The sequence below is a fragment of the Oxyura jamaicensis genome, chromosome 1 (assembly GCF_011077185.1).
Source record: "Oxyura jamaicensis isolate SHBP4307 breed ruddy duck chromosome 1, BPBGC_Ojam_1.0, whole genome shotgun sequence".
In the NCBI taxonomy this organism is placed as follows: Eukaryota; Metazoa; Chordata; class Aves; order Anseriformes; family Anatidae; genus Oxyura; species Oxyura jamaicensis.
In genome coordinates this window covers 43,540,820-43,563,497 of record NC_048893.1, presented here as the reverse complement: position 1 = coordinate 43,563,497, position 22,678 = coordinate 43,540,820, and the positions used below count along the sequence as shown (strand labels likewise).

General features: G+C 43.6%; 4 protein-coding genes across 7 annotated transcripts in view; 3 read left to right on the top strand and 1 right to left on the bottom strand.

Annotated features, from left to right (window-relative positions):
• Positions 1–31: 31 nt before the first annotated feature.
• WBP11 (WW domain binding protein 11) lies at positions 32–11,126 on the top strand. Of its 3 annotated transcripts, none has more exons than XM_035335774.1 (12): positions 32–194; positions 1,725–1,893; positions 2,781–2,812; positions 3,400–3,493; positions 3,852–4,048; positions 4,879–5,012; positions 5,658–5,857; positions 6,590–6,784; positions 7,412–7,513; positions 8,264–8,572; positions 9,144–9,326; positions 10,033–10,466. In XM_035335774.1, exons 2-12 carry the CDS (start codon positions 1,830–1,832, stop codon positions 10,464–10,466), a joined length of 1,944 nt encoding a protein of 647 aa, XP_035191665.1. In that variant the 5' UTR covers positions 32–194; positions 1,725–1,829. The 3 variants fall into 3 exon arrangements, with proteins under 3 accessions (XP_035191665.1, XP_035191668.1, XP_035191677.1); XM_035335777.1 differs by having other exon boundaries at positions 33–194; positions 1,791–1,893; positions 10,033–11,126; XM_035335786.1 differs by lacking the exon at positions 10,033–10,466 and adding an exon at positions 9,590–9,601 and having other exon boundaries at positions 34–194; positions 1,791–1,893; positions 9,144–9,423.
• Positions 11,127–15,220: 4,094 nt separating this feature from the next.
• Positions 15,221–22,678, top strand: part of LOC118172142 (histone H2A) — a 42,943-nt gene continuing 35,485 nt past the window's right edge. The window contains exons 1-2 of one of the 2 annotated variants that reach the window (XM_035335894.1): positions 15,221–15,657; positions 16,838–16,842. In XM_035335894.1, coding sequence (XP_035191785.1) covers positions 15,257–15,646 — 390 coding nt within the window. In that variant the 5' untranslated portion in view covers positions 15,221–15,256 and the 3' untranslated portion in view covers positions 15,647–15,657; positions 16,838–16,842. Of the gene's footprint in view, positions 15,670–16,837; positions 16,843–18,403; positions 18,422–22,678 lie in introns of those variants that run through there. The other variant, XM_035335885.1, reaches the window with a different exon arrangement.
• Positions 17,661–18,433, top strand: LOC118172133 (histone H1). Its single transcript, XM_035335873.1, has one exon. The coding sequence runs from the start codon at positions 17,712–17,714 to the stop codon at positions 18,366–18,368; it is 657 nt and encodes a 218-aa protein (XP_035191764.1). The 5' UTR covers positions 17,661–17,711; the 3' UTR covers positions 18,369–18,433.
• Positions 19,565–19,998, bottom strand: LOC118172158 (histone H2B 1/2/3/4/6). Its single transcript, XM_035335919.1, has one exon. It carries the CDS (start codon positions 19,990–19,992, stop codon positions 19,612–19,614), a length of 381 nt encoding a protein of 126 aa, XP_035191810.1. The 5' UTR covers positions 19,993–19,998; the 3' UTR covers positions 19,565–19,611.

Sequence of the window (22,678 nt, the reverse complement as noted above, 5' to 3'; positions counted from 1 at the left end):
ACCATAGAGGAGCGGGACCATAGAGTCGGGGCGGGCGCGCCGCCGTCCCCATTTGCGGAGCGCGTTGCGGCAGCCGCGCTTTACGGCGGCGCCCAGCTCCGTCCCCATGCAAGATGGCGGCGGGGCCGCGGCGGCGGCGGGGAGCGCTGCGGGTGTAGGGGCCGCTGCGGCGGGGGGAGCCGGGCCCGGCCCGGCCCGGGGGTGAGAGGAGCGGGACGGGACCGGACCGGACCGGACCGGACCGGGCTGGGAGAGAACGGGAGCGGAGGGGAGAGGGCTTTTTGCACTGCTTTCTCTCGGGGGAGGAGGGGAGGCCTTCGTGTGCCTCATGGGAGGATTTCTGCCTCGCTCCCCAGCGGCCAAAAAATCAAAACCGGGGCTCTCTGCTTTCTTTTTTTCTTTTTCTTTTTTTTCTTTTTTTTTTTTTTTCTTCCCCTTCCATCCTTTTGTGTTGAAGCCTTGTGCCATAGAAGGGTTTGGGATGGAGATTTGAGGAGGTTTCTCTTTACCCTCGAAATGTTAGGTGTCTGGGGAGTGTGGGGTGCAAATGTAAATCCTGGCTCTGTCTATAAAATTATAATGTTATTATAAAATTAATGTAGTTTGATAAGGAGGAAGTACGTTATTGGTGTTCCCAAGCCATGGGGTGCTTTAGTTACCAGCAGGCCAGCTACGAGAATAATCCGGTGATGTGAGGCATGAGCAGAGCTCTGTAGTTTATTTCTGGTCAAACGTTGAATGTGGTCAGTTCCTGGAGCTCGCTCGGAAGCCTCTCCATGAGGCGTTAAGGCACTAAATGACGCTTGGGCTTAAATTTATTTTTAAGAGGGGAGGTACTTCAGCAATTTGTAAGTGGCATCGTCAGCGTTTAGGGAAGAAGAATGTGTCTGGTGACTTTGGTGAGGCTGTAGGGAACTTTAGATGGCACTTACAGAGTCTTTGTTTGGATGCTGCTGGTTTGCGTGCAGGATGGCGACAAAAGCTGCATCATATCAGCTCCTGAACTTTAGAGGTTGTTTCAGATTTCAGCATGGAATCTGTGTGTGTTTGTTTGCTTTTTCCTTAAAGTGGTGGGTTGCAAGGGGTACCAGAGAGGTGGACAAATTGAAGCTCTGAGAAAGGCAACATCCCTGACTGTAGTTTAACCATTAGTGAAGTTGTCTGTAAGTTAAAGAACTTATAAAGATCTTCTAAAGACTGGAAATAACTCTTCTCAGAATAAACTTATTTCTTTGGTCACTGTAATGCAGCTTGAAACAGTACTGATGGAGATGGCTTGGGGGCAGGGGCATGGCAGCGGTCTGTGAGGAGCAGAGAGAGACAGGAATGTGTGCACAGCACTTTCTGATGGGTATGGTCGTTGCTGAGGAGAGATCAAGGGCAGCTTAGAAGTCTGAGGGAAGAAGGGAATTTGTGGGAAACATCTGAAATGGAGAGCTCTTATGGGAGTAAATGAAAAGTTAGAAGAACTCTGATATGCAGAATGCATTTTTTTCAACTTCCCCTGTCCCCTTCTGTACCACAAGCAAGAAGGTTCTAGGTTTAAGGCAAGTGAATACCAAACTGACTAGTTTAAAGTAGGTACTTGGTTAAGTAAGCACATAGTTAAGTAGTGGCACTTAGTTAAAATAGGATGGTTTTGATGTGAATATCTGAACTTCTGTAGGATTTTAAGATCTCACAATACTTGAGGGTTGTTTTTTTTGTATCAACCTACTGATACAGGGAGGAGGAGTAAGAGTACTCATACTGCTTGTGTGCAGGACCTGAAACTGAGGTTATCTTTTCCAGATCTTTTTAATTTTTGAGAGAGAAGAAAAACAGGCAAAATGGGGCGGAGATCCACGTCATCCACCAAGAGTGGGAAGTTCATGAATCCCACAGATCAGGCCCGTAAGTATGCATAAAAGCGAAGCAGAGGGAAGTGGGGGTGATAGGGAGTGAATCTGTATCTCGGGAAACAGATAAAAAGCTTTCTCTGGGTAAGATTGTCACTTGGCAAGGAGAGCAGAGTTTCCTGAACTTGAAAAATATTATCTCAGTTTTGTCTGGTGTCAGAACTTCCCCAGAAGGCTGCTTGCTTGCGTCCTGTGGCTGCTCTGCAGTATTTCTTTTAGTTTTTACTGTAGTTAGCAGTGCTCTGAGGTCTCTATACTTAATTGTTGGCTAAGCTGCTTCTTGGGGTGCAGTTTGTCTGAGGCTAGAACTTGAGGAACGTGTCAAACTTAGCAAATGCTGTGGTTATGTAAGTTGTCCAACCCTGTTTTACCTTCTTGTGACATCCCAGATGGTATCAGTGCTAAACAGATACAGAAAACCCAGATTTCCACTGTGAATATGCTTCGTTTCAGATGGTTATTCCAAACCTATATATTTTTAAGGTGCATCGTTGCTCATTGGCACTACATTTCAGTGGCAATCGTTTCATGATTGCACAAGTTACTGTGATTTCTGTTGTCTTTTATTCCTTTCTGTATAAAACACCCCAGCTTCTGGAGGTGTGGAGAAATGCTGTATTTCCTCTTCCTTCTGTATAACAAACGTAACATAGACATGCATTTCTAGGTTTGAAATCATTTTGTATATGAAATAGAAATGTATTTCATACCATATTTTTTCTGCCAATGGGAAGATGACCTTGAAAGTTGCATTTATTTATTTATTTATTTGTAAAATGAATGAACTGTTGAGAAAAAGCACTAGTCCTGATGAAGGAAAGGTGGTTCATGGATCTGATCTTCTCAAGGTATTTTTTCTCCCCTTTTTTTCACCCTCTCTAGGGAAGGAAGCCCGGAAGAGAGAACTAAAGAAGGTAAAAGAGACCAGAAACATTTACTTGGCATTCCCTGTGCTGTGTGTTGCGTTTGTGATTGTAACGAGCCATGGCAAATGAATAGACTACCGATGTTTCAATTGATTTTGTAAGATTTAGTTTGGAAAATACTGTCCAAGTAAGTGATTTAAGAAAACACAGACATCTGGGTTTGAGCAGCCATCTCATCATCAACTATGTTTTTGAAATTTTGATGATTACAGCTTTCCAAAGCGTTGTTGTAAGTATCTGGGAATTTAAAAACAAAAAACAACGAGAAAAAAAATCAGAAAACACAAAGTTTTATGTTTGTTGGCACGATTTATTTTGTGTCTCAATTGGAGTGAAAGGATTATAGAAGCATTTATAAGTAGTGAGGTAGTGGAATTAAAACTCCTGTAAGTTTTAAATTCCTTTGCTGCTGACTTGTGCTGTGGTTAGTATTTGCAAGGCATTTTGAGGTGCCTTTTTTTTTGCAGACTGGGAATATTGAGAGAGTAACTGATACAAAGATTGTTTTTTTTTTTTTTTTTTTTTTTTTTTTCCTGTGACGCTTTTCTGATCTCCTTGATCTTTGATCGTCTTAGAACAAAAAGCAACGGATGATGGTACGAGCAGCTGTACTGAAGATGAAAGATCCAAAGCAGATCATCCGGGACATGGAAAAACTGGATGAAATGGGTGAGTGAGAGGTACTAGGTGTTGGACTTAAGCAGAGGTTTATATAAACATATAGTTTAAGGGTTAACTGGGAGACTAAAATAGAACAACCTCATTTTTCTTCCCATTAGAATGGGAGATTCTGTGAATAATCAGGAATTGATTATGGTTTTAAGTAGGTTTCTTCAAAGTGTTTTTTTTCTTTTTGAGAAGATAGCTGACATTAGCACTGAGTAAAGGATATGATAGTGACTCAAGGATGAAGAGTTCCTGAAAATTGGAACTGGAGATGTTTTGCTTTGAAGTTGATTTGTTAGTTGCAGTTGCAGAGTAGAGTAACTCTAGGAATTTTTGGTTTGTTTTTGCTGTCTTGGGTTAGAGTTTAACCCGGTACAGCAGCCACAGCTTAATGAAAAAGTGCTAAAGGATAAACGCAAAAAACTCCGTGAAACTTTCGAGCGTATCTTGCGGCTTTATGAGAAGGAGAATCCTGACATCTATAAAGAACTGCGCAAGCTGGAAGTGGAGTATGAGCAGAAAAGATCACAACTCAGCCAGTATTTTGATGCTGTCAAGGTAATACTTATGATACTTCCAGTTTGTAACTGGTTGTGTATACTTTGTCCACTCTTCTGTGCAACAGTTAAAAAAACGTGGGATCTTTATAAGAGACCTGTATAAATACCTTATGTGGGCCATATTAAGCACTTGTACTAAGTGTTTAATGTGCTGTATCTCCAGTTACGGCATTTCAGTGAAGACAGCATGGGGGAAGTCAAGCCTGTATTTGTTTCTGATGTATTGATTTAATTTAACTATAAATTACAGGGAGAAGAGAAACTTAGGTTGCAAATCAATATCAGAATCTGTTCTCTGTACTGAGAGGGAGAGTTTGAGTGTGCAGTTGATAGTTCTGTGAATTTCTGTTAAAACTGGTGCTGGAAATAGTGAGCATCTTTTGGCATTCGCTTAAAGAGCTTTCTTTAAAAATTCTGCCCAGCTGTATTGTAGAACATAATGTTGCACAAGTGCAAGTATCTAAGGTTTTCTTTCCTTAGAACATGCAGTGCCTGTGATTTGTGCCTTCAGGATACTTAAGAGATGTGGGCATGCTTGTCTGCAGCCACTTTGAGGACGGAAGGTCTAAAGTGGGATGGAGATTTGACTGGGGTTTGACTGAAAGACTAAAGCCTTTCATGGCTGTGCCTCTTGCGTGGTTTTGTATTGAAAGCTGACTACTGCAAGGCAGCATGTCCTCATAACAGACCTTTGGCAAGTGATGGCAGGTCCCTTGTGTTGCAGACCTCTGAAAGGTAATGAGGCTGTGCAGTAGCTTCTGTGGAATTAACTTAATTCTCTCTCTCTCTCTCGTTCTCCCCACCCACTCTTTTTTCTTTTTCCCCCAGAATGCTCAGCATGTTGAAGTGGAAACTATCCCGTTACCAGATATGCCACATGCTCCCTCCAACATCCTCATACAGGACATTCCCCTTCCTGGGGCCCAGCCGCCTTCTATCCTCAAGAAGACATCAGCCTATGGGTAAGAAGAAAAATAAACTTGGAGGGAAATAATAAAAGTGTTCCTGTTTTAGTGGGGAAGAGTTGGGTAGAAACAGGTAATACTAAGTAGCAGGAACCGGGGATTCTGAGGGAGTGATTTTTAATTTTTTTAAATGAAAGACCTTCTTAATATTTCACTACTACTGCAGTTTTTGTTTAAACTGATTTATGAGTAGTATACTGTACCTTCTAGCACTTGTCTTTCTGTTTATCAGTGAAGCTTAAAGCCCTGCTGCTTTGTTCTAACATAAATGCGTCTTAAACTGTCATATAGGTATTTTTCTGTCTTGCTAGCATATTCAGTTTAAGCTCCTAGTTTACTTGAGTATCTGGTTCTCATACTAGTACTAGTTCATTCTCTTTCTGAATAGTCTTCTATTTTCACCAACGTGTTGGTTAGTTCATTGTATTTCTGTGGTTGGATTCAATACTTGTTTTACTTGTCTTTCGTTGCCTTCTGAGAAGCTTTCTCTTTTTGTCTGATCTTAAGCAATCGTGTCTTTGAGGTTGTAAACTCCTTGGGGCACAACTGTACTTTTAAAACAATTGTGCTTCTTTATGGAAGTCTGCTGTGTAAACAACTTGTTTTTGTTTTTCTGGTTTTCATTTCTTGTCTTATTTCCAGACCACCAGTTCGATCCATTTCCATGCTTCCTCCTCCTGGCCTCGGTATTCCACGTTTACCTCCTGGCAGGAAGCCCCCTGGGCCTCCTCCGGGGCCACCCCCACCTCAAGTCCTACAGATGTATGGCCGTAAAGTGGGTTTTGCCTTAGAGATGGCTCCTCGAAGGCGAGAAGAAGAGATTTCTTACGGTTCTGAAACAGGTAAGGACTCTCCCATCTCTCTGAAAAGGTGTACTCTGGGCAATGTGGATGTTTATACTACTTGAAGAACTTTGTGATTTGCAGTTCTGAGATGATTCTGATATATTTTATAATATCTGCAATTTAACAAAATCGGGTGTATTTTTAAGTGCTGTGACTTTTAATTAGAGCTTTCAGATACTTTTCCATTGTGTTGCGTAGATTATTTTCCTATGTAGTCTTAACAAGGCTGAAACATTTTTTTTCTTTATAGAGATAGTATGTATATTCTCAGAAGTCTTCCTTTTTCTAAAAATGAAACCGAACAAACCAAACAGAAATCCCTCAAAAAAAAAGTGAGGGAATAATTTGTTTAGGAGAACCTAGGTTGTTCTTCTAAAAAAAAAAAAAAAAAAAACCTTCACAGAAAAACTCTGTGAAGGGTTAGATTAGTCCTAATGCATACCGGAACGAAATATTTCAAAGGGGAGGAAATTGTTGCATAGAAATATACTAATGACTTAGATAAGAATTGCCTTTACTTGTGTACTGTGCAAATTAATCAGCTATTAATAGGAAATCTTGTAAATAGACTCTCTAAAATATTGTTTCAGGATGTGCTAAATAGTAAAGGATTGACAATATGTTCATTTGGTTGCCAGGAAAATTTTCTGAACTGTGGACATGAATATTCTGTGTCTCACACCAGTATATTTGGAGTTTATGCATTTCCTAATACTTTGCTTCCTGCAGGACAGCGAGGGCATGATGATGATATGTCTAGTACCAGTGAGGATGAAGGCTATCCTGAGGATATGGATCAAGACAAGCATGATGAGAGTAGTGATGACAGTGACAGCGACAGGTCAGATGCAGACAGTGAAGGTGAGGACTTCCTGCATCGTGATAACGACAAGGAGAGAGAAGGTGGAGAAGAAAAGAAATCAGGTATGATGGAAAGTTCGAGGTTGGGCTTTGAGTTTGCAGAAGAGAGTTTCTGTTTTCCTTACAATGGGGTGGGGGGGGGGGAAGTAGTTCGCTTATCCAACTAACTCTGTTCTAGCTGACTTGAATTCCAGCTGAAGAATCTTACTGATAAATGAATCAGAAGGAAATTATCTAGAAGGGAAGTGGAGAAAATGTGCAATGTACTTCTCAGATTTAGCTATTAGTAGTTGAGTTAGCTTAGTAAGGTTGTAAGCCGTTTTTTCACCTGAAGTATTGGAAAAAATGCAAAAATTACAAAAAATTAAGCCTTCGTATAAATATAATCACTGTTCAGTGACTTAAATGTTACTTTGAGATAATCACATTTTGCACTACTAGTGCTTTTGGATAATTTTTCTTGAATCTTTTTAAAAGATCACAATTGTTAGAGAATATTAGGTTAGAAAAACTTAAGGCTAGGAAGACTACTCCTAACTATTATGTAGAAGCATCATTACATTAGCATGATATATTATCCATACCCAGTAAAAGACTTCCATGTGTCTGAAATATATTTATGTATGTATTTTAGTTTTCTCTCCCCCTGCCTTTTCACCCTGCTTTTTGTTTATGCTTTGCTTTCCACAGGTCATAGTGTACGGTTTGCAGACATGCCTGGGAAGTCACGAAAAAAGAAAAAGAACATGAAAGAACTGACTCCACTCCAGGCCATGATGTTACGTATGGCAGGTGGGTGATATAGATTAAGTGGAGCTGTACTGTCAGATTTCTGGTTAAGGTTTCTTTCGTGAGCTTGCTTTGTGCAATTGCTATTTTATAGATGTAAATACATTACTGTCATTATGTGAGATCTTCTAAGATTGTCAGCTGTGAAGCTGTGATTAGTTTTTTTAAGATTATTTTTATTTTAGTAATGTATGTTTTTCACATTAAGTTGAAGTTAAAATAGCAACTCTTTTATATATGTACTGCGATTTTTCCTTCCTTTATAAGTCTTTGCTTAATTTTTAAACAGTTGTTCAAATGAAATATGAAGCTCTTAATGGAAAAAAGGTGATACTGCATTCAGCCTGTAATCTACAAGGATTAATACTGTCTAGAATAATGTTTTGGGGAAAGATATTAATCCATTAATCCTTCCTTTTTTGACCTATTCATCTGATCATAGGAAATTATTCCATGTTCCTTTTGCCCTCCCTGCCCCAGCTTCAGACTCCCACAAACTGTAGATCAAACAGCTGCAGTTCAGGTTTGTTAGCAGAAGTTTCAACTCCCACAGGAAAGCAGAGCTATCTAAAACTGTGCTTGCTTGTTTATTTTTCTTCTCAATGTAATAATTAAATGTCATCAGTTTTCTTTCCTTTGAGGTGATTTTCTTAATTTTTGTTTTTCCCTTCTTATTTTGTGTGATCAAGTTTTCTTGTGATGTTCAAAGTTATTACCTGGGGACCAATTTTGTAAATACGTCTCTGTTTCCAGGTCAGGAAATTCCAGAAGAAGGGAGAGAAGTGGAGGAATATTCGGAGGAGGAAGAGGAGGAGGAAGAAGACTCAGAGTCTGAAGACACATCGCAACAACAACAGCAGCAACACAGTGAGGAAGCTCTTGCAGAGACTGGGTCTTCTACTGCAACCTCGACGCAGCAGCAGCAACAGTCCTCACAGTCTGTTACTCCGAACCAGATACAGGCACCTCCTATGCCTGGGCCACCTCCGCTAGGACCACCTCCGGCCCCTCCACTGAGGCCCCCAGGACCACCCACTGGCCTTCCTCCTGGCCCTCCACCAGGTGAATACTTGATCTGCTCTGAAGGATGCAGGCTCTCGGTTGTACAGACAGTGAATCTCTTTGGGAGGTTTGAAGCAGAGCGTGTTGCATGTGAAGTAGAGAAGCCCAGTGTGGTAACTGCTGAAACTGTGTGGTCTCTTCTATGGTCAGCGTATTGTTTTCCTCCCAGTGTCTTACTGCCCCACCCCAGTTTCATTTTTGGTATCTGTTAGAAGGGGAACCTTAAACCTCAGAACAGCTCTTCAGAATAGAGCGAAATTACTTACTACATTTCAGGCCAGAAGCACAGTCAAACGCTGGACTGAAAAGTTATTTCATTTCTAGATGTTTAAATTCAGATAACTCTAGCTCAGTAGCTGTTCCCAACTATTAGTTCAATGCATGGGGAAGAGTCTTTCTCCAAGTTGGAGAAGATGGATGCATATATTTGACTATAACCGAGAAACTTTCCTCTTGCTCTATACCTGCTGTTTCTTTTTGAGACTTCTGGGTCTATTTAATCTGACAGCTGGCTGGGATTGTTCTTTTACCCGTGAACTAAGTTCTTCTTCTCCTGTATGTATGCTTTCAGGAGCTCCTCCTTTCCTGAGACCTCCTGGTTTACCAGGTCTGCGTGGGCCTTTACCTCGACTTCTACCACCAGGCCCCCCGCCTGGACGACCACCTGGCCCTCCACCAGGCCCCCCGCCTGGTCTGCCCCCAGGCCCTCCTCCACGTGGGCCCCCTCCTCGCCTGCCACCTCCTGCCCCACCAGGTAAAGTACTCTGTTTGCTTCAGAGCCAAGTCTCTCCCTGCTTTATTTTCCCACTTCGCTTATAATCTTTGCTGTGGTGACCAAGCCAGTATATCTGGTGGGAGAAATGGATTCCTTTAGACTTTAAAAAATGCCTTGCTACCAATTTGCTTTTGTTCCTGTACGTGTGGCTAAAAGCACACCCTTAAGTTTTTCCTGGTTTGCCCCTTGGTGGTGTCTCTCTTACAGTGCAGTAACAAATAATTCCATACTGCTACATGTAGCTTGGTAGCAAGATATCTGTCCTTAAAAAGGGGGAATTTTAAACTTCTTCTGTTGGCCTGTTTCTGAGTCAGAGATGGGGTGTTTTTTTTTTTTTTTTTTGCTGGCTACATGTTTGTGATGCTGCTTAAATACTGGTAGGATAAATCGTCAAAAAACTTAATTTTCAAATCACTTTAAAATTTGAAAGAGCAATACACGGGATCCTGTAGTTTTCAAAGTCGGAGGGACGCTTTTCTTGTCGTAATTCTTCTTCCTTCCACCTTCTTGGTGGGAGCTAGCAATTAGTGCATGGTTAAATATTTCCCCTCTCTCCTTCTCTAAAGAGAGTGCTACTCCATTTTGTTGGTGTTCCTTGGCTTTCTGAGCCCTTGTGTTATTTTTGTCCAGAGGTTTTAGAATTCCCAGGTGTGGAGCCAGCTCACGCTTTCTCTTTGTCTTACAGGTATCCCTCCTCCTCGCCCAGGCATGTTACGGCCACCTCTGGTGCCTCCGTTAGGACCTGCTCCACCTGGGCTTTTCCCCCCAGCTCCCATTCCAAATCCCGGGGTGCTGAGTGCCCCACCCAGCTTGATTCAGCGCCCCAAGGCGGATGACACCAGTGCAGCCACCATCGAGAAGAAGGCTACGGCTACTATCAGTGCTAAGCCCCAGATCACTAACCCCAAGGCAGAAATCACTCGCTTTGTGCCCACTGCCTTGCGAGTGCGCAGGGAGAATAAAGGGGCTCTGGCTGCCTCCCAGAGAAAACAGGATGATGAGCCTGCTCTGCCATTAACCAAAGCTGCCCCTAAGGCTGGATCGTCTGCCCCTATCTCTGTACAGACAAAGGATGATGTGTATGAAGCTTTCATGAAGGAAATGGAAGGTCTCCTGTGACCTGTCCTAGTCAGCTTTCCTGCCCTCTGAACACAGATCTGACCACCACGGAGGAAGAAGGAAAGGTCCTTCTGCAAGCAATGACAGGGCTCGCATGACAGGGAATAGTTCCCTACCCACAGGTCAACTTGGCCAGTGTGCTCTGAATAGAGACTGCAGATTAGGTGTGACAAGGCACCTCCTTTCAGAGCTAGCATGTCTACTTGGTGGAAGGAAATTACAGTCAGCAAAGCAATGCTGCTTCCCTCCAGCCCTTCCCCTTCCTTAGAGGGAGGGACTCGTACTCTGGGGAGGGAGGCATGGGAGTGGGAGGCACCTCTGCTCTGCCTGAGTCCTTTCACGTCCTGAATGCTCTGGTGAGGGTAGTGGAACCGGTTTTTAAGGAGCCAGAAAAATGTTAGCAGCATTTCATACACACATGGTTGTCCAATTTTTATTTTCTGTGCTGTTCTTTTCTGTAAATATTTTATAATCCTGTTTTTTTAGTTGCAGTGAGATCGATCAATCATCTTTTCCCGGGGTAGTCAGGGAGGTAATTTGCGTATACTGTACACTGGAATTTTGCACCCTGTCCCCTCTACGGTCCTCTTGATGGCTTTCATCGGCAGGGGAAATTTCATTTTGTCTTGTGAAAGACAATAAATGTTCAGTGTATCAAAATACTGGCTGCCTTGTGATATGTATAAGTGTAGCATACAGATGGAAGGGAGGAGGTTCTTCACTGGCCTTGGGGTATGATACGGGCTTTCTGAACCTCAGGAAAGAAGAGCAATAGCTACATTATATATACAATTAGGCTTCTATCATCTACCAAAAAAGGCCATAAGAAATGGTTTAGAAACTTCTGAATATATCAGGACTTGTTTTAAAAAAATAGAAGGTAAGTCTAATACTAGTAATCATAAAAGTTTATTTTATGTATTTGAAAGGCTAACTTCATATCAAATGTCAGATACCCGCTGGATGTGTTTTGGACAGAATACTTTAAATAAAATTCCGTAAACAAGTCTAAGAGCTTGACAGATAATTTCACTTGTGTAAAATCTCTGGTTCCAAGTTCTGTGAAGTTAAGTTTTATAGTTGCAGGTCCTTTTTTTAAAAGGGCATTTTCATTTTCCATCTTAATTTTTTTCTGATTTTGATTGAAATATTTCTCTTGTTTCATTATTTATGCTGACAGAGACGATATTCTAATAACCCTTACCACATGCAAGAAACAAATATTTGCAGCCTATTTGAAATGAGAATAAAATCTTGTGGTATCTTGTAGACAAAACTGTCTACAAGACATGGTAAAAAAAAAAAAAAAAAAAGACCAGGGGAATAAGTGTGTGTGGGCAATAAGTCTTTCCCAAATGAATTTTGTTTGGAACACTGAATTTGAGTACAAGATCAGTGATTATGTAGGTGTCTTTATCCTGCTTTTAAAACAACAACTACAAAGAGTTACTGTTAAAATGTATAATAGCGCATAAAAAAGATTGGTAGAACTTTGTCCTTGTTGAAGGGCTTGTAGTGGGTGTCTTTAGTGCCTTAAGAATGAGTCCTCTAAGAATAAATCAATTTCTAGGTGAATATGTCCAGACACTGGTGATTTTTCTTAGATTTCAATTCAGAGAATTTATAATAATCGTAGGCTGCCAGACTACCAGATAGCTCAAACAATGCATTTCATTGGCTATAAGTCTCTGACTTAGCTGAATATTCAGTGTTTTGAGGTTAAATCCATTTTAAGGAGACAAAATGGTTAATGATCCAAACTCACACTTTGATTTTATTTTCATTAATTCTGGATACAATCTTTTTTGCAACAGTTTCCTTCCTGGTTCAGCGGTTAATTACAATTTTGTCAACAACATCTTAAACATCACTGGAAAAGATTTACGGGATATAATCTGTTTATTTATTTAAAATACTTGGATTTTCTTTTATTATTTATTGTAAAATATGTGAACGGTAATTTGGGGGGTAGGGGTACCATTGTGGTACTTCTGACCTTGGACTTAATACAATCATCTATCCAGCCCAGGAAAGAGCCTCGGAAGAGGAATTTGGTCCAGGGTAAGGACTCTGTCCCTATCATTCAAGATCTAGAAAATCTCCCTACCAGGCCTGTGGTTACATCAGTTGCCTGCCAGAGTCATCTGATTCATTCCATTCCTTCACTTAAATGTGATTTATTTATTTTTTTAACTTTTTATTTAGGGTTCTGTTTGCCATAATCTCACATAGGTGAGCCAACTTTTTTCTTCTGTTGGAACAGCAAACATCTGCCTGTTGCTACAACTATCCTCTTCAGACATGGAAAAGGATTTGCCAAGTGTATAAGCGGGCTCAAAAAGGGAAGTTTCAGGCACAAGGAATGTGCATAATGTCAGAAGCAAACCTTCCTTGCCCTGCCCAGGTTGAAGGCAGGGGGAAGGAGGGAGGGAGCTTCCTACAACTGCTAGATCTCTAAGATGCCACGGGGAGGGGAAAAAAATATAGGTGGGGTGAGATAGGAGGAGGGAGCTCCTGAGTGGGCTTGGAGTCCATGCAGGAGAGCTGGATTTGACTATACAACTTCTCCAGGAAACAACTTTTCCTGGGAAGGGTCCAAGGACAGGGTGCCTACCTCCTCTTGTGTGGTGTTAGCTCATGAGGCTTCTTGCATTGTTTGGTGGTTTTGGATAAACTGCAAACACACATGGCTGGGACTGTGCATGTAGAAACTGGTTTGTACTTCATCTGAATGACCTGATCTCTGGTTTGTCTTCAGCTAAATTAACATGGGGGATTTTCTTTCTTTCCCTTGCCTTTAGCCCAGTTCTAAGTGGAAAGAGCACAAACAGGCACATTCTTTCTGTTGCTTTTGATAAAAGCAGTGGGTTCTGGGGGTGCTCGTGCTTCAATCCATTTGTTCCTGCAACCACCTCATTCTTCACCAGTCACACAAGTGATGGGCTATGACAGGAAGGTCAGATCCAGCACAGGATTGCTGCCAACCTTTCCTCCTCCGGTTGCAGCAAAAGCGCTCAGAAATGATTGTGAAACCATTTCATTTCTAAACTGACAATACTCACGGCATCTAGACTAATTTTTCCCTTTATGTGTGTTGTCTTTGGCTTCTGGTAATGACACTGAATGTCTGGAGTCCTTAAATAAGAACAGATCAATTAAATTTGCTTCGGCAAAGCGTTCAAATCCATTGAATTACACAGGGGGTTGTGCCTTTCTTAAGGAAATATATATGAAAATTGTCCCTAGTGTCTGCAGCTCATTAACCTGATACCAGTCAAAAAGGGATAGAAAAAGGAAGTGTGTAAAATAGATGCAAACACACATGTATACCATGCTGTTAGTTTACTTATTGAAGGAGAGCTGAATCAATTTTTTAGTGTTTAAATAGCAATTTCTATATTGTATGCTATGAAATTATTATTTTTGTTTGTAATCCTCTTGCTGTGACTGGCATAGTCTTAGCAGTTCGGTTGAGAATTCTTGTTACTGTACCCTTCTGGACAGAATGATGTGATTCTTGCGTAACCCCACTTGCAGAATTTGTGAGATGTCTTTTGTCTTTTTTTTTTCCTTTGGAGGAGGTTTTTTTTTTTTTTTTTTTTTTTTTTTTTTTTTTTTTTAAGATGTATCATGGATAGCCTGGTGAGTGTGGGATCTCTGCTTTTCCCTGTCATACCACGATGCTAGTATCCAGGGTGAGCAGGGTAGTCTGGTATCCATACTTTTTACTTCATTATAAGTTTGTGATGTGCATCTCAGACCCTATGATATGAATTACAAAGAAGAGCGATGGGTCAGAGCATAACAGCATCAAGGAATGAAGGTGGGAACAACAACCAGGCAGAATAGGAATTTATTTAAAGGAGAGAGCAGAATTCTGAGCTGTGGGGAAAATGGAGGAGGAGCCTGTCAGGCACTATGGGATAGCAGAAGGATGTGGCTAATTCCAGGGTGCAGGCTTGTTCGTTGGTTTAGGCAAGGCTAGTGCGTGTGTCCTTGCTAGAAACATATGGAACATAAAGAAAAAGATATCAGGAAGCAGAAAACTTAAGTAATTAGAACAATGGAAGAGGAAAAATGTACGTGAATCTGTGCATAAAATGAGAGCAGACCACACCAGCCAGACATCTTGAATCTTGGCAAAGTTGATTGTTAATCTGTGCGGTGAGATGTTCTGAGTAAAACATCACAGACTGACCTCTAATGCTGTGCAGAACAGCCTTACACACAATGTGGTCCTTTGATTAGATTATTATGTGAGTGCTTAGAGAAGTTTCCTTTGTTTCATGTTCCCATCCCCTTTCTACACCTATCAGTACTGTGGGGTTGCAAATATGGTTTGTAAATTAAAATTTAACAAACAACTAGCCAACAACAACCGTAATGCTGTAGCAGCGTTTGCAAACGTCGGGGGATTTCTAAACGACCACGGCATTAGCACAGGTTCTTCTTGTTCCTGGGAGGCAGCTGCACGCTGGGTAGGCAGGGCTGGGATGCCCGGCTGGGATGCCCGGCCGGGGCCCGCCGCGAGCTGAGGCGAGGCACGATCGGGACCCGCCCCCGCGGAAGCGCCGCTGGCGGGCGGGGGCAGCGCGCGGGTTGGGCCGGGGCGCGCTCCCCATTGGGTGGATTTGGATCCGCAGCGCCATTGGTCGGAGCGAGCCAAAGCGTGCTGCAGCCAATCAGAAGGCAAGCCGGGCCGCGCGGGGAGGCTATAAAGGGGCCGGGCGGGGGGCGTAGCGACGCGTATTGCACGTCAGCTCGGGCGGCGGCGGGGCAGTGTCGGAACCATGTCTGGGCGCGGGAAGCAGGGCGGGAAGGCGCGGGCCAAGGCCAAGTCGCGCTCGTCGCGGGCCGGGCTGCAGTTCCCCGTGGGCCGCGTGCACCGGCTGCTGCGCAAGGGCAACTACGCGGAGCGGGTGGGCGCCGGCGCCCCGGTGTACCTGGCGGCCGTGCTGGAGTACCTGACGGCCGAGATCCTGGAGCTGGCGGGCAACGCGGCCCGCGACAACAAGAAGACGCGCATCATCCCCCGCCACCTGCAGCTGGCCATCCGCAACGACGAGGAGCTCAACAAGCTGCTGGGCAAGGTCACCATCGCGCAGGGCGGGGTGCTGCCCAACATCCAGGCCGTGCTGCTGCCCAAGAAGACCGACAGCCACAAGGCTAAAAGCAAGTAAAAACCTGGGGACTGTTCCCACCTCAGAAGCAACACAAAGGCTCTTTTTAGAGCCACCCATTTTCTCATAAAAGGAGCTGTAGATCCTAAGAAAAAAAACAAGCAAACAAAAAACACACATTTGTGTGGTCTTTGCTGTTGAAAGGCAGCAAAGTGTTGATGTGTTCAGCACACCAGAGTAAAAAAACTCAATTTGATAATTTAATTGCCTATACATACATAGTAGGAAATAATTCCATATAAAAAGTCATTTATTAAAAAAGTCATTAGTATTAGAACGAGGGAGAAACAAGAGGTTGAATGTTACTACAACAAAAAAGCATCCAGCAAGTCTCTCCTTTTTCAGTTCAGTCCTACGTCAGGTTGAGCTAAGTCACTGATGTCAATAAAAAAAAAAAAAAAAAAAAAAAAGCCTGTCAGCCTGTCCCTAACCCCCTCCAAACCACTTCTGGACTTAGAGACTTTGTCATTTTTCCCTAACAATAGGCATTCAGAATTATTAATTTTTAATGTAGATTTCTCAATGCTTTGTCTGAGCTACCGTGTCCATTTTCTGCCTGAAATCTGAATGAGAACAATTTAAAATCAGCGGGCAGGCACTTTGAGGTTAAAAGGGCTGTTGCCAACTTTGATTCTGCCTTATATAAAGCACTGAACATTACAATAAAGATATCAAAACACAAAAAAATCACTGTGCATGGGTCAATAAACACATTTTAATGTTTATCCACTTGAAAACGTAAGAAATTACATGAATCAAAGCGATGCTAAATTTTAGCACCACTGACAGTTACAAAAACAGTGAGAGGTAAAGAACAGCTAACGGGCGGGCTTTGGAAAAACCAAGGGTTGTGGACAATAATGAAAAGAGCATAGGGAATTAAAACAAGCATCTTCTGATAATAAGAAATAAAATGTGTTTATTTTATGGTCTTGATAAAGTGCATGTGAAGATGTCCCCCTCTTGCTAGCAGCCACTCGCTGTAGAACAACAGATGCACCAATTAGATGTTATTAATATTACTTCCAGTGCAGGAATCAGTCACTGTACAGTAAAGAATGTAATATTTAGCGATATACTCTGGAAGGAGAGATGTAAAGAATGACTTGAGAAAGTTTTACAGTTTAGAAGAATGGAAAATCATCTGCAGCAGTGTCTCCCTAGATAACGATGACTCAGATTTTCACCAACCAAACTGGATCAAAATAAAAACAATACTGAATTATGAATTGTCAGGGTATTGGCTGTAATTGTTAATAACAACTGGCTGTTTGAGGTTCTGATGCCACGTACTTTATTAAGAATAAACATTTCTGTAAAGCAGCAATAGGGAACCATGTCTGCATTGTGCACACAGAGCAACACAGTACAAGCTCCTATGCTATAAAAAGTCATCTCCTTCTGGGGCAGAAAAAGTCCTTCAAGAGACTTTAATCTGCTTCCCGCCTCGTTGCATAATGCACTAATTTAATTTATTTTAATTATTTTTAAAGGGGTAAAGGATTTTGGACAAAGAAGCTAATTTCTAATCCATATTCAGTGCTCAAGATGAGCCTGTGTTACTTCCTCCTCTTTGAAATCAATTTGCGATGAAAATATCGATTCAAATCCCTAGTTTTCAGTTCAGATTAAGAGGAGACCCTTTAAAGAATAATAATTAATTACTTTGGAGATTTAGTTGCCCACGACGCAGATTTTATTTGGAAGGAAAAACAAAAGTTTCTGTCTCCCGAGGTCTGTCCAGGTCCAGGACTCAGGGTTTATCGGCTCTTTTTTAACTCACCCTTTGCCTCTTCGAAGGGAAACTTTGCCCAGGGGAACAACAGTCTTTCTTTTCCACGCCGCTGCGAGCTGGGGCGATTCGGTGGCAGAAATTCTCGAAAAAACACGCTTTTTTGACTCCTAAGAAACACAAAATGAGCGGGGAGAAGGAACCTTTCTGCCGTGCAGCGGGGCGGGCTCTGCAACGCACCAATCACCGCGCGGCTCCTCTCTATAAATACGAGGCCACCGACTTGCTCCAGGCCCAGTGGTTTCCCCTGATTCGTGGACGACGGCTGCCACCATGTCGGAGACCGCGCCTGTTGCCGCTCCCGCTGTCTCCGCTCCCGGGGCGAAAGCCGCCGGCAAGAAGCCGAAGAAGGCGGCGGGCGGCTCCAAGGCGCGCAAGCCCGCGGGCCCCAGCGTCACCGAGCTGATCACCAAGGCCGTGGCCGCCTCCAAGGAGCGCAAGGGGCTCTCCCTCGCCGCGCTCAAGAAGGCGCTGGCCGCCGGCGGCTACGACGTGGAGAAGAACAACAGCCGCATCAAGCTGGGGCTCAAGAGCCTCGTCGGCAAGGGCACGCTGGTGCAGACCAAGGGCACCGGCGCCTCTGGCTCTTTCAAGCTGAACAAGAAACCGGGCGAGACGAAAGAAAAGGCAACTAAGAAGAAGCCAGCGGCCAAGCCCAAGAAGCCGGCGGCCAAGAAGCCCGCCAGCGCTGCCAAAAAGCCCAAAAAGGCGGCGGCAGTGAAGAAGAGCCCCAAGAAAGCCAAGAAGCCGGCGGCTGCTGCCACCAAGAAAGCAACCAAGAGCCCCAAGAAGGCCGCCAAGGCTGGCCGCCCCAAGAAGGCAGCCAAGAGCCCGGCCAAGGCAAAGGCAGTGAAGCCCAAAGCTGCCAAGCCCAAGGCGGCCAAGCCTAAGGCAGCCAAAGCTAAGAAGGCAGCGCCCAAAAAGAAGTAAAACGACTGAGAAGAAATTAGTCTACTCATTTAAATAAACCCAAAGGCTCTTTTAAGAGCCACCCACTTATTCCCAGAAAGAGCTGGAGCGCTGCGCTAGCCGCAGCAGCAGAAACAAATCTTTACAGGGCACGGATTGAGGCGCATCGGCTCCAACCTGCACGGCCGATAAGGGCTCCCTTAAAGAGGAAGCGATTCCTGACGTCTAATTCGGGAGCCCCGCGACAGCCGCGCCGCAGCCCCGCCTCGCCCCGCCCCGATGGGCGCAGCCGGAGCGCGGCAGCCGCGGGTCCCCCCGGGCGGGCCGCGGCCCTTCCCGGGCAGCCCGGGGGAGTTCAAAAGTCCCGCGCTGGGGCGGGATTGGCCCCGCCTGATCCTGCCCCCTGCGGGCCCCGCCCCGATTCCCCCCCATCTCCCCGCGGAGGAGCCGCGTCCCCGCCCCCGGTGGGGGGAAACCTCGGCCGTATCGCGCCGGGAGCGGGTGAGCGGGGCTCGCCTCCCCCAGCGCTCCTCGTCCCGCGCACCCCGCCTGCCCCCCGCTAGCCCCGAGAATTTTATTCTAGAACGAGCCAGCTGCAGCGCGAGTTAGGGCAGTGTCCGTGGTAAAACGGGTAATGAGAAGTTCCTCCCCCTGTGTTAATGGGCTAAGCACAACACCATTAGATAATAATGAGAGGGAAAATTAAGGAGGGCATGCTGTAACATATGGAGTACAAAACGGCTGGAAAATCTGCTCTAGTACGTGCTTTTCGTACTATTGTTTGTGACTTAAGTAGGCAGAAATAGGATTTTTATTTTATGGATGAACAGTGGTAGGGTACACAAAGCAAACTGCAGCATCAGCTAAGATTTCTTAAGCGCAGTAACACTTGGAAGTACAAGTCCTTAGAAAGTAAAACATCACAGCACTGTAGATGAATAAGTACTTACCTTCCCCAAGAGCTCTGAGTTCAAAGATCTAACAAGAGAACTGCTTCAAAACCTGTCCAAATCAATAGCATACAATTGCTTCAGTTTATCAAATGTTATTCAGTATACCTAATAGAAGCTTAGTCCTTAACTATACTCAAAACTTATTTTTCTCTTCAAAATTAAATGGTTAATTTCACCTACTCTAACAGCTTAAGTACTTCCACAGCCTGTTGTGCACCTCCCACAAAAAAACCAGCAATGCAGCCCTTTTACTTAAGTAAGTTGGTGGCTCTGAAAAGAGCCTTTGGGTTAAAAACAGGATCCGCGGCGCTCTACTTGGAGCTGGTGTACTTGGTGACCGCCTTGGTGCCCTCGGAGACGGCGTGCTTGGCCAGCTCGCCGGGCAGCAGCAGCCGCACGGCCGTCTGGATCTCCCGCGAGGTGATGGTCGAGCGCTTGTTGTAGTGCGCCAGGCGCGACGCCTCGCCGGCGATGCGCTCGAAGATGTCGTTGACGAAGGAGTTCATGATGCCCATGGCCTTGGACGAGATGCCCGTGTCGGGGTGCACCTGCTTCAGCACCTTGTACACGTAGATCGAGTAGCTCTCCTTGCGGCTCTTCTTGCGCTTCTTGTCGCCCTTCTTCTGCGTCTTGGTGACGGCTTTCTTGGAGCCCTTCTTGGGCGCGGGCGCAGACTTGGCCGGCTCAGGCATGGCGACCTCACTCCCAACCCTGCACGGCCCGGAGTGGCGGCCGGTTGGATTTCTCTCCTATTTATAGGGGCACTATGCAAATCTCTGGCTCTAGGTATCAGCGTCTCGATTGGATAACCGAGGCCGTGACGTCTCTCCTCGTCCGAACGCCTTTGTAATTGGTCCATGGCAAATCCCATTGTGCTATTGGTTAATAATTCAAATCCCGTCAACCAATCACGGTCAGCTCTTTCAATCATATCGTTCTACGGCAGAGCTCGTCCTCCGCTGCCTGGAAGCGCGCCGCCTGGGGGGACGTCCGGGAACAGCCCCCAGCTGCCCCCAGGGGTCGGTCTTCGCGTACAGAAGCCGTGGTTACCGGTTATCTCCAGGAAGAGAAATAAAATATAAAATAAAATAAATAAAAACTGCCAAGGTATTCACTACTTTTTTTTTTTTTTTTTCTCCCCTCTTCAAAAAGAAGTATACCTGAAAATGTCATTAATAACCTGCATTTGCAACAACCGTAAATACATCATGGTTTATTTTTCAGAATGTTAAATGAGATTAAAGATCTGATTTAATTTGCAAATTGAAAGAATGTGGACTTTTTGTGAATTGTAATAAATATTGGATTAATTTGTTTCAAAACCAAAGAGATATTCCTGGTAATAAAATTGAAACCTGGATCTAAGATTGAGTTTTAAATTTATCATGAATCAGAAATTCAAGCTGTTTTCTTGTTGAGTTGACTTCACTGCTGAAGAGGAAAATAAAGTTGTTTTAACAGACTGAAATGATTTTATGATATTAAGATTCCTGATTTGATGATATATGTGCATTAAGATAGTGTTCTGTTATAGCAGTACTCTTTATATGCAGAAAATGAATATTTCTGATTTTTTAAAAAAATTAAATTATGTTGTAACTTTATAAATTATCTTTTTAATTAATTCATAAGTAACTTAGTGTTATGAACCACTTTTAAAGAAATTAAGTTAATTTTTTGGTTGGATAGGATTAGGGCTGCACAGATTGGTACATAAAAATAATATATATATATTACTTTTTGGAACCATAAAGGGCCATTCAAAGCCTAGACTTTCTTGGTATAAGACAATTTGATTTATAGACCTATAGAAGAGACCTGTCTGGCATACCTAAATGCAGATTAAAAAGGATTAGACTGCTAAAACGATAACAAAACTAATCTCTCAAGGTTTGTCAGGATAGCAGGAAATACTCTGATGTAGCAATACAACTTTCTGTTACCTTACCAGGGTGTTGCTGGTTCTGCTTTTTGCCTTTTACCCTGCTGTGCAGAATTCTGGATGCACAAAGACTTCCAGCCTATGTCCAAAGTAGTGCTGTCTGAAGAGAGGTTGCCAGCATGCCAGGTGGTTTTGCTGTGCTGAACTTTTAAGCAAGGAGAGGAGCTTCACAGTTTCTGTGATGCTCAGACTCTCACCTTATCACGCACCCCACCCCCACTGAACTTCCCTCATAAGGAACAAGTGGACATAAAAATGGCCTTGAAAACTACTGGAAACCCATTTGCCGAGTAATGGCAGTTCTCTTGTGAACATCTATGGAAGTCCAGAACTTGACATGCCAGTCTGGGGCAGTGTAGCCCTAGGATCTCTGGTTTTGTCTCTACAAAACTTTTTGTTACGATACTCTGAAAGAGATAATGTAGAACATCATTTCATAAACATATCTGAATAAGCATTCCATATCATTTCAAAAGTGCAAAGCACACCTTAGAACCACATTTAAGAAGTCTATTTTCAAGGATATAGTTACTTACTGTGGTTGTTTTAGATGTTCAGACTGAACTATTAAGCATGTGTTATATTTTGTATACGTTGTCATGTATAGCTGCAAGTTTTCTATATTAACTGTTGACTGTCACTATAATCTAAAGACCTTATAGCTATTTAAAAAATGAGTAAATAGATGAGTCATATTTCTAGAGCATTTCTGCACTGAAAAAAAAGACATAAGATGACAGAAAAAGGTAAAGAGGGAGGGGGAATTTGTCCTCCATTTTCAGAGTTAAATAAAGCTTGAACAATTTAGTTTTCTAAAAATGATTAAGATGATGCAAATCATTAAAATCGTGCCCTTCCCTGTCAGTGCAGCTGCATAACTGCAGTTAAAAAAAGATACTGTGCTTTCTGTTCAGAAAGCACTAACATGAAGAAAAAAAGCAAAGGGAATACTTGGCGATACTATGTATCAACAGTGTGTAGCTAGCTATTTGGAAAAAGTATGAACGTGAAGGTGAGCAACGAGTGACACATTCCTAAAAGATTTGGAAGGACTGTGTATATTTCCATGGATACATTAACTTCAAACATAAACCTCTTCCTTCACCAGCCCCACAGTCCCATAAAAGCAAAAAAGATCCATGTTTCATCATACAGAGATGTGGAAGATACAGAGCAGACAACTCCCCGACACACACACACACACACGGGGACGTACAAGCACCCCCGAAGCGAAAAATGAGAAAAGGCGTCACTCCTTAGAAAACGATGAGATTTTAACCCGAGAGCGGCCGCACCTTCTTCCCCCCACCCCCCTTTCCAGCTCCGGTCCGGGCCCTTTGTGTGAGCGCCGCGAAATGGCGGCGGAGCGCGGGCGGGAAGCGGCGGCGCCGCCGCCATTGGCTGGAATTTGCTGCAGAGCCGCGGCCGCGGGGCCC